This window comes from Diadema antillarum, unplaced genomic scaffold (assembly GCF_040938485.1).
Source record: "Diadema antillarum isolate AM-2024a unplaced genomic scaffold, OU_Dant_1.0 seq00000386_RagTag, whole genome shotgun sequence".
Taxonomy (NCBI): Eukaryota; Metazoa; Echinodermata; class Echinoidea; order Diadematoida; family Diadematidae; genus Diadema; species Diadema antillarum.
In genome coordinates, this window is record NW_027271384.1 from 309,884 (window position 1) to 321,921 (window position 12,038).

At 36.3% G+C, this 12,038-nt stretch overlaps 1 protein-coding gene across 1 annotated transcript; it reads left to right on the forward strand.

Moving 5' to 3' along the window:
* Positions 1 to 1,257: 1,257 nt before the first annotated feature.
* Positions 1,258 to 12,038, forward strand: LOC139731868 (sorbitol dehydrogenase-like). The gene is made up of 9 exons (XM_071642743.1): positions 1,258 to 1,497; positions 5,147 to 5,180; positions 6,720 to 6,884; positions 7,417 to 7,573; positions 8,510 to 8,628; positions 9,140 to 9,205; positions 9,604 to 9,779; positions 11,160 to 11,281; positions 11,762 to 12,038. The coding sequence occupies exons 1-9, from the start codon at positions 1,426 to 1,428 to the stop codon at positions 11,916 to 11,918; spliced, it is 1,068 nt and encodes a 355-aa protein (XP_071498844.1). The 5' UTR covers positions 1,258 to 1,425; the 3' UTR covers positions 11,919 to 12,038.

The window sequence follows — 12,038 nt, forward strand, 5'->3', positions numbered from 1 at the left end:
GTTTATTTACAGTAACCCAAAATTGTGGAATTCAATTAAAAAAAGAACACAAAAGACTCTCCCAGTTTTAAATCAGTTTCTATTTAATTTTAAGAAATTACTTATTAGTTTATAATCTATATACCCCGTGATTATATACTGACCTGCCCTTGTCTAGCGCCAGTGTGAGTGTGTGTGTGTGTGTGTGTGTGTGGATGTGTGTTTGTGTGTGTGTGTGTGTGGATGTGTGTTTGTGTGTGTGTGTGTGTGGATGTGTGTGTGTGTGTGTGTGTATGTGTGTGTAGTGCATGTGATGCGTCATGTTACCATCGATATGAAAATGATGAGTGTATTTTTGCACTGGTTAACTTGTTTGATTACATGTATTGTACAGTTTTGTAAGCTTTATATAAATGTATTGTAGTAAGGGTAACATAAAGTAAGTAAGAGAGGGGACTGCATTTTGCAAGTGTGCTTTTTAGCAGCCCCTCAATTTCCATTTCCATCAAGTCCTTAATGAAACATGTCTTTTATTCCTACTGATTATGGATGTTACGAGAAATATACCTTATTTTTTACGCATGCGTTACCAATGTACAAGTTGTATATTGTTTAGAATTGAAAATTTAAAAAAAGGAATGAAATGAAACAAACCTGAGAACAGGTTATCAAAAGATGGGGTAAGTTGTTTACTATAGTATCTATCATGTTTTACCATAAAAACTGCAACTTGGAGAACTCGCTAATAGCAATCACTTTTAACGTTTTCAGCTTATAGAATAATAATTAATGGATACGTATATTAGCAAATAATTGCAGAGTATTAAGTTGAACAAACGAACATTTGTATAGTGTGCTAATTTAATTGTGACACTGCTCAGTCGTGACTCGAGAACACAGCGAAGTCTATAGACTTAGACTACAATACACTGAAGGGACGAATGAGTTTTATTTTTGTTCTCTTTTATATACATGTACCACGTAAATGTCGTGCACGGTTCAAAGGTTTCACCTTGAGGCAGGCGTTGTTATCAGAGCGCTTTCGCTTACACTCCTACAGAAGGGGAATACAATGCACTGTAGTTATCTGTCTGGCAGAGATCGAGAGCTCTTTGGGATGTCATAGGCCAACGTTTGTTAGTCCTTCACATTTACCTCATAATAAAAGGAGCATCACAACATAGGAAAGGGGATCCGACATCTGAGGTTTAGAAAAAAAAAGAACTCATGGTGATTAAGATGATATTTCCCTCTTGGAATATTATATAGAAGTGTAGGCCTCCTGAAAGAGTGCAGTTAAACATTTCCCCAGGAGCTAGGGTGCAAAAGATCCCTTTCCACATCCAGATAATCTCAAACAGATATCTCTAGCTAGCAGAGCAGTGCGAGTTTCCCGTCAGCGACACTCATTGTAGGCCCCACAGCGTATTAATCAGCGAATTCCGAATGATGGCTCTTGCTTCTGCACCTGATGGGAACTTGTCAGTTGTTCTTCACGCAAAGGACAAGATAGTGTTGGTGAGTATATTGTATCATAGGCCTGTAGGTCCTATTGACTTCAGTATTGTCACGGCTTGTCAGCCGTGTATTATGCTCAGACCCTCCAATCCAGGCTCGCTTATTACGGCCATGCACAGGGTACGTGAAGATCTAATTTAGTGTCTACGTGCACGTTACAGTATTCACCGGCAGTATAGCAATTGCTCGTGCCAGCCTTTTATTGCTTAGCTTGAATCTGTTGCTTTGATCAAAGCTTTTGCAAGCAAGTACTGCCCGCGATCATTTGCTAAGAGACCAACGTATTTCCTTATATAAAAACGTATGTATATTTACATTTAATCTATTGTTTATTTATTCATGTATTCATTTACATTCATTTACATTCATTCACAACGAAAAATACAAATAAGCAAACAAACGGGGGCATGGTTATTATACCCTTCAGTTCTGCTGATATCCAGCAAACCTGCTTTTCAAGGAAGCGTACGTAGTATACATAAACTTTCAGTTTAAAACAAACAATACAAACAAACATAAAAAACAAAGTATATATATTGGCCCTACATAGATACAGTCATATTTACAAATCATTCTTTACAACTACATTCGCAAAGGGTATTAAAATGGATACCAGTGTATAAGTACACAGATCAACTCACAGAGTCAGATTAACATTATTTCCTATGTGCTTGGCAAAGTATAAGATCATAAGGTATGAGGTTGGTCGGCAGTGTTTCTTGAAAAAGGGGCAGTAAACTAAGCGTATGGATGGAAAGGGGTTGAGCATGGGAAGAGCATATTGGACAGGCTTATAGGAAGAACTATACCTTTTCCGTACTCGGTGGACTATTGGTAACATGTATCCGTGTTACGTAATAAACGGGTCGCTGTGTGATCAGGCGATTCAGGTATTTGTTACATGTGTAGAGGCGGTGCAAACCTGTTGAAGATGAGACAATGAGACAATGCTGTTATTTTATCCTGTCTTCAGTATCTTGCCAATTTAGTGTTGGAATAAAATGTGATACAGATTCTTGTTGCTTTATATCGAAAATCATTATATGAATATATCTATTTTGCATCGTTTGTAATTTCTTAATTCTTTTTTTTTTTGTGATTTGGAACATTAACCCCAGCTTGTGAAACAGTAATCTATGTGGGGTAAAACTAATGAGTAATACAAATTGATAATGGTTTTACGTAAAAAGATTTCACTCTTCGAATGCTTTTCACGGGCTGTTTTGGCACATAATATATAACATATACGTGTTTAGACCAGTTCAAAGTAGGTTCCTAATAACTCAGCTGTTCAATATACTGGTCATTGTACATATCACACAAAATTTTCAATGTTACAATTTCTTTCTCGGACCAAACACCATTTACATTTATAACATTTTGTTTATTTTCATCCACTGACAAATCTGATCACACTGTAATTGCTTTTCCTCTCGTAATAATTACATATTCTTTTTTCTACAAAATATTCCTGTGTCATCTGCATAAAGAGACAATTTAACATTCAATGATATATGTATAATTATGTTACACAGGGTCATTAATATATATTATATATACAAAGCAATAATGGACCCAGTGTTGAATCGTGGGGTACACCAGATTTCACGGTATAGTCACTGAGAATACAATTTGTACAAACACATTGTTGTCTACCACTTAAATAGTTTCTGAACCACTGTGGTTCTTGAGAGAATACCCCATATATCTTGTAAGTTCATGAATAATAAAATCATGCAGGTCCTGGGCCCTGTTTCATAAACCTGTTCGTAAAGTTACGAACAATTTACGAGCGACTGGTGATCAGTTCTGATGTGCTATAATTATCAGAATTTCCATAATTCAGCTCAAGAACTGATCACCAGTCGCTCGTAAGTCGTTCGTAACTTTACGAACAGCTTTATGAAACAGGGCCCAGGAGGAAGTCCGTCATTAAGATTAGAGAGAGGAAGAAAGTGAGATTGCGTAATAAAAGTGAGTAAAACCTGCATACATGCATAAATAATCAGTCATGGCTGTTGAGATGCAACAACATCAATATATCAGAGAGTTAAAAAAATGAGAGGGGTGGGTGCCTGGCGATTAAAAAAGATCTTAACAAAAGATAAAGTAAAAAAGGGGGATATTAAAGGCTAAAGCAAAAGACTTGATTTCAACATATACCAATTAGGGTCTACTTAACACATTTTATCTTCACTTGATATCACAACATTAAAAATAGTTTTAAGAAGTGAAGAAATTAATGAAAGGACCCTCGCAAAAAACAAAAACAATAAACATTCATTTATCTTACAACAACCATTTCAACACGAAAAAAAAAATCGGAATAAAAAAATATATACAGGCCTATAGTAATGTTGATGATGGCTTCCTGTCCAAAAGCCTGTGAAAAGGGGTCTCAATCTTCAGGACTGGAGTGAATTAGAAATGAATTGATCACTTTTTATGTTGAACAAAGAAGACTTAATTTTCCGTATCCTGTATGATTGTTAATACCTATACCTATATATATATATATATATATATATATATATATATATATGTCTCCCCCCCCCCCCCTATGAAAACACGTTTATCAATGGAGAATTATTTATCGGACTGGTGTGAGACCTAAAAACGTGCCTTCGCCATAATTGCCTTGCTGATAGTCTTTAACAAGACGCGCCTTGTGGAATACAAACTTAAAGCCATATGGTAGGCTTAAATAGATTGCCCTATTGTCTGTGCTTGAAATATACATCGTGATCGTGATTACAGTCTGACGCGAATACATGAGTGACCATTACCGTAAGTCCATCAAGCCACGCTCTGCATGAGCTATAGCAATGGTATCATGGTAACGCCACTTAAACTTGTTTTGATGAAATGTCGAATGTAAGCGATCATAATTATCTAGCTCGTGCTTCACAATATCTGATAAGACTGAAAAAGGAGAACCCTTATCATGCCTGATTACAAGAACAATGGCGGGCCTCTAATACTTGTATTGCAATCTGAAATATATTTAAAAAGATTGATTTGCATGTATACAACTAGAATGATGCGAAGCGTTTATGGAATCTCTCGGCATTTCAGATTTTACTCTTTTTTTTATTGAGAAGAAAACTGTACTTTCGTTGTCTAATAAAATTCATTTATTGCCATACTTAGTCATGAAGTTGTTCGAAAATATTTCACGGTGTGGTGTCTATTGTGTGTCAACATCCAGCAGTATGATTCGGCACGCCAAATTGAATGCCATGTCTATGCACAGGACTTCAATAAAAAAAATAGAAATAATGACGCCCGTCGAAAGATACAATGTGCGCGCAAGTTATTTGTGTCGTGATACAAAGTAGACAGTGCCTTCATAATTGGACGAGCGAGAATATAACGAAGGGCACGGGTGAATAACATGTACAACAATATGTAGTGTATGTACTTGTATAGATCTTGAAGTTTGTACTTCGAACTCGATATGTAAATTCAAAGTGAAAAAAAAAATGTTTTACAAGTGCATGTAAAGTTCATTAAATTTCCTACTCGTGCAATATGTGGTTGGCATACTTGTATACAATATCGTGAATGTGAGGGATTTACTATTTTACTTAAATGTGTATGTGATTGTTCATCCTTCATTTTGTTTAAAATTCTTTCTTGTATTATGCAGGAAGATTCGCCAATCCCTGAGCCAAAGGAGAATGGTAAGGCAGTAAATGCATATCATATAGGGAAAGTTACTTTACCCGAGTGTCAGAGATATTTTGACATTTTTGGAATGACAAAAAATGGACCAGAATATGATAATAATAATAATAATAATAATAATAATCTTAATAATAATAATAATGATAACGATAATAATGATAATAATAATAAATGATAATAATAATGATGATGATGATAATAATAATAATAATAACAAAAACAATAATAATAATAATGATTATTATTATTATTATTATTATCATTATTATTATCATTATTGTTATTATTACTTACCAAGAGCTACGTTGTACCAACGACATTAACTCATTCTGTATAATGGGAAGCGAAGGGACTCACAATGAAGGAGATAATAATGATTGTTGAAATGTCTCTAAAAGTTGATTTTCATGATGGGACCAACTGAAAGTGCTGGGCGACACTTGTCCCTTGCTTACCGATGGGGTACAATAAAAAAGATAATAAATTTGTTGTCGACAATTTGCTCATCACAACACAAGATTCGAAGCCACAGTATTTAATCAACATCAATACACACACACATACACACATGCTCACATCACACACACACACACACACCCAAGCAAACAACCACAAACAACCACTCAAAAACTTACAAACAGAACAAAAAGAAGGAAAATAATAAACACCCTCGCTATGTCTTGATACTTCTATTTACTCCTACAATAATACATAATTGCTGCAAAGTACAGGTATACAAAAACATTTCAAAAGCCGTATTATGCCCAGTATTATGTAAAAATGCGTTTTTGCGCGTAATATTATTATACTAAGTACATGAATGCATTGCTGTATAAGAAAACTGATACCACAAAGCCTTATAACACCAACGAAGAAAAATTAACATCTCAATTGTAGCATTACATGTATATACATATATATGTGTATATATATATATATATATATATATACATATATACATATGCATATACAGATTTTTATTTATTTGTATATTTATTTATTTCATTTATTTACTTATTTATATATATATATTTATTTAGTTATTTGTTTTCATTCTCTTAGGGGGAGGGGTCGTGGTGATAAAGGTGTTCCCGGAATGTTTTTTTTTTAAATAATTTACTTATTATCTTTCTGTGGTTGTGACGCCGTTGACTAGCAATTATTTTCGAGGAATACTGAAGGAGGATCTCGATGCCTTATGCGATTCCCACAACAAAGTGTTCCTAGCTCGGGCTGATCAGTTGACGCTGATTTTTTTCGGACTTCAATACATTCCTTGATGTGATCTCAAAGTTGACAATGGTATAGGTCTTGAACCTTGAACCTTGAAGTAGTAATCCCTTTCAGCAGTTCCTTGAAACTATCCCGGGATGAGTCTCTCTATAAAGGCCACATATAAAGTTTCCCTTGAGTGGCCTTTCTATATACAGACATTCTATTTCGGTAAAAGCGATGAGTTTCCGTAGAGACCATTATTTTATCTACATGTGTTAGACCACATTTATGTGTGGTTGTGTGGATGTCTTTTTTTTCAGAGGTCCAGCTCAAAATGGCAGCAGTGGGAATCTGTGGGTCAGATATTCATATGTGGTCCGATGGCTCCATAGGCGACCTTGGAATCACATCGCCAAAAACTCTAGGTCACGAAGCTAGCGGCACTGTGACAGCAGTGGGATCAAATGTTACGTCATTGAAAGTTGGTGAGTCATCACCATCAGTAATTTGAACCTCCTGTTGGCCAGATTTCACTCCAAACACACACAGACAAACACACACATACATTTTACAGCGAAGTTTCTTTCTTATTCATTTCATATAATGAAAAAAATCTCATATTTCAGCTGCATAAATATAAAACTTGTCTTATAACCACCCAGAATAAAAAAAAAAATGCCAACGCTGATATATATCTTATTATTATGGGAACATGCTTATACTTGTATTAGCTAAAATGACATTTTTGTGAATTTCGTACATAAAATTCGTGAAAAATTATGAGGGCATGACATCATCAACTCGCTGATTTCAAAATGTCGTATCTTCCTTATTTCTTATCCGAGTTTGATCATTTTTGTATCATTTTGTAGGGAATATTTCTCTCTTTCGTTTGACGTTTATCTAATATTGGGGTGGATTTCTGATTAAAGAAAAAAAAACTAAATCAATGTGCATTTAACAATCAAGAAAATATTCAATTATGATTTCTTCCATTATGTTTTGTAATGTGAATAGGTGACAGGGTGGCTTTGGAACCCGGTATACCGTGTTTGAGGTGCGACATCTGTAAAGGTGGTCGCTACAATGTTTGTCCGAGTATGCTCTATACTGGTGTGACTGTTGACGGTGGACTAAGAAGATACGCTTGCCATCCTGCCGAATTTTGCTTTAAGTAATAAATAATTGCGATTCTCTTTCTCATTCAGCCCCAATTAAGTAAATACTTGCAGCCGTAACAAACAGCAATTGCAGCTATATTAAAGACATTGATATTGTTATCATTTGATATGAAATGTCATTATATAAACTTACCAAAATTATCTTAACTCATACTTTTATTTTAGAAATGTAATTATGATATACACTTGTATCTGTTTGTGCTCGTGTAACTCTAGTTGGGCAGTGAAGTCAGATGAACTGTCGTCATAATTAGCTATTATGGATTGATTCAAATCTTATTTATAAATGTCACTTTAATCGCTCATGCCAAGCAGTTCTCTGTTAAACTTCATTTGTACATGACTTTGAAAAAAGCTAAGATTTACATATTGTCTTTGTGCTACTATCATGAACTATATATCAGTAAACCTAGTCAACTGGACTTCATACTTAATTATGTTTTTGGAGTAGCGACGCTTCACGTCATCTCCGGGACTCTTTATCAAGCCGACTGATCTTTGGCGGCAATTGGTTGTTGACCCGTGACAGGGTCGGGGAATTTTACGTCTGCCTGATGAAACGTCCCGGAGAGGACGTGAAACGTCACTACTTCAACGATACAAGTAAGTCCAGTTGACTAAATTTACTGATATGTTCATGATCTACTTTACCTGGATGACTGAGAACATTCACAGACAATAGTTGGATGTTTGCAAAACAGGTAAACAATTAGTGTTACACAAGTAACTTTATACCTAGGAAAATTTTGTATTTATATATATGAATTGTTATTCTCTGTTTACTGTCCCGTTTTCCTCCTAGTTCCGTTTTGATTCAAGTTCAACCGTTTGTATATTTGCTGTCATTCTTTTTTTTTTTAAATGAAAGTCGATTTGAGATGGAGGGAGGTGGAGTGGAGTTTTAAAGTGAAGTTCACACCACTTTGCAGACTGCCTGACCACGTGAGTCTGGAAGAGGGCGCACTTCTCGAACCATTGTGCGTTGCTATCCATGCTTGCCGAAGGGCCAGCGTCTATGCAGGGTCCAAGGTACTGATCTGTGGCGCAGGTAATTGTGATGTTCTCTTACACATTGATTCTTAATTAACGCAGTATATCTAGTGGCAAGAGCAGTTGAAGTAAAGGCGTTTTAGAAAAACGAACTGATGTGCTGTGGTGTAAAAGTATAATACGCGCTGTACAGACCTCGGAAAAAAAAATAAGGCAAATACACTACAATATTCATATTCTTGAAAATTCTTGATGTTTTGGTGAAATCTAAAATAATCGTATATATCATTTTGATCGTTCGTGTTCTCCATTTGGCTTGGCAAAACTTTGGAAGTATTTTCGTCGCCAGTTGGTCTCGAGGATTGAATAACAATATATTTGCGAAGGCATGCAAGAGCCTTGAACGCATTTTTTTTTTCAACTTAATCTGATTAAACTGAGGAAATGATTTGTCCGACCGAATGGATTTAATTACCGAGTGTGAAACTGAAACGCACGAAAAGTGGCAGCCAACCGTTGCTTCAGATTGTTTTGTTCTTTGTTATGTGCCATTCATTGGTGATTTATAGGGCCGATCGGACTACTGTGTCTTTTGACTGTAAGAGTCATGGGGGCAGCATCTGTTGTTATCACAGGTCAGTAAAACTTTTTCTTTTTCCTTTTTCTTTATTTTTATGTTTTGGGTCATCCGTATGTTCGTCTGTACTGCCTAGATCTCATTAAAATGACTGACAAAAAAAAAATACTAAAATTCTTTTTTTCAGTGCTTAGCAATGATATCATTTTAGGCGAAGTATTTTGTGGTCAGGATCTAATTAATGCCCGTCAACTTTGATTCAGAATGTTATATTCCCTCCATAACTTAAGCTGGAATAAGCTGGGCTGAAATTGAGATAGAGTATACAGTCTTATTATTTATCTGCATAAAACTCACCTTCATAGTTCGCTATGTGACTGGTTTATGGGATAATAATATTACATGTATCATAAGAATGTTCACCATCCTCTGGTATTGAATCAATGTTCTCTACAGATCTCGTACAGAGTCGTCTGGATATGGCCGTTCAGCTGGGCGCTGACCATGCGGTTCTTGTGGACACCAAGGATGTCCAAGAGATGGTCAAGCGTATCCACACTGCCCTTGGGGATAAACCCAACATCACCTTGGAGTGTACTGGGGCGCCCGCTGCTCTACAGACAGCAATTCATGTGAGTATGTCAGTTATCTGCATATATGCGTCATATTTGCATATGAAAATTCGAATTCACTCATATACAAATGTAATTTAACTTGCTAAAATTCCACATTAAGTAATGATGAATGGCAGAAATGTTAGAATTCAAACTTGGACGATATTTAACAATGAAGAAGTTAGGATATTTAGAATATATTGACCAAAAAAAAAATCCATCAAAGGTTGTATTAGGGTCAAATCCTATGTCATCATATCACGCAAGGACCAATGTAGAATATCGAATTCATCCGAAGAGAAACAAGGTAAGGTGGTAGAGTAACAGGAGATATATTTAGGACTTACAGCCTAATCCCTATTTGGAGTTTAAAGGTTAACGGAAGCAGAGCCTCTCTTCAAAGTGAGAAAACGAGATAGTAATTGAGTCCTCGATGTAAAATGAGTGGATGTAAATCAACACTTTCCTTATAAGAGGAACTAAGATATCCACTGACGATTATACAGATTCCAACCGGTTCTCGTAGACGATTACTTCAGATTAATAGGAGAGATAATGGTCTGATGACCGCATTCTTGTTGACTTCCTGATTTCAAAGTACAATATAGTACATGTATAGCACAAATGACGGACCGAAAATAAAGGAAGGTTCGTTAATCCGAAAAGGGAAAAGAAAGTGCGTACTAACAAACCTTCGGAATAACAAAGATTTTTATGTTTTCGGATTAACCAATCTCCGGAATAACGACATTTTTTCATTATCGGATGCATGAATCATGGAATAACGAACCTTATTTCATAACGAATCTTCGGAATAGCCAACCTTACTTCATCTTTGGATTGACGATCCTTCGTTGATAACTCTTAGTGATGAGAGACGAAACGTTAGATATTACTCACTGTACTTAAGCTATTTTCTTCTTTTTTTCGTGTCACATTTCAGCTTTTAATGTCCAGTGGTGATTCAATTTTGGATCTATATTTATAGGAAGGATGAGACATTTATTTCGCTGAAGTCACAAGTTGGAAAGGTCACTGGTTCAAAAGCCACTATAGCCTTAGCTCAAAACTGCAGTTTTTTAGCCATTATGGATAGTCAAAAAAAAAAGGAACTCGGATCGTCCCTCCTACCCCCCCCCCCCCCCTCTGCAAAGAAAGTTAGTCCTCGGTGTCAATAAATAGGATCATTGAATTGCCTCTAAATGTAAATGAATGGCCACTATTATTTGGACTACGGTTATTTCATCAACAACAAAAAAGTGAGGGCATTCCAGCTGAATGAGCGCAGTAGCCAAATACTTGAGCTCGTATTAACATGAAAGCTAACGCACTTCGATTGATCCGGTAGAAATGGATACTAGTATATCGTTGATCGATTCTACATGGTTCTGTTAACAGGCTACCCAGATAGGAGGTGTTGTGACTTTGGTTGGACTGGGCCCATATAACATTGATCTTCCAATCATCCTGGCAGCATTCAAAGAATTGGACGTTCGCGGCGCCATCATGCAACTGAACTGGTGAGTGAATTCTCCTCTGTCCGTCCAAACCAGTGTATGCTGTAACCCCCACCTCCTTTGTTTTGATTTATACTATGATATGATTTCAATTACCTCTTACCAAAACGGCATACAAAAACAAGCATTATTGTGTGTGTTTGTGTGTGGTGTGTGTGTGTGTGATTGTGTGTGTGATTGTGTGTGTGTGTGTGTGAGTGTGATTGTGTGAGTGATATTGTGTGTGTGTGTGTGTGTGTGTGTGTGTGTGTGTGTGTGTGTGTGCTAGACAACCCGAAGTCTATTGTTGATATAAATTATCTTATCAGGACCTTTCTGTATTATAAATACATTGTAATCTATGTCTATCTACATATTCAAGTTATTTAGTGTTCGAAATGATGTATTAGCTTTGTATATTCTGCTTTAATCGCAATCTTTATATTCGAATGACTACCATACATCAACCGTAAATTTTGATTGTTGTTTAAAATCTGCTTGTAGTTTCCCGACTGCTCTGGACATGATAGCGAGCGGTAAAGTGAATGCCAAGCCGATCATCACCCACCATTTCAAGCTGAGCGAGGCGATGAAAGCCTTTGAGACTGCCAAGGCTGGGGCAGACGGCGCCATCAAGGTCATGATCCACTGTGACCAATAGATGGCGTCCTATGAGGTTTCCAAGTGATATTGAGGTTTTCAAGGATTCTATCATAGCGTGAAACACAGCATATAATTTGTGCCAATGCCAGGTTCAAGTGTGTACGTGTGTGTCACACAC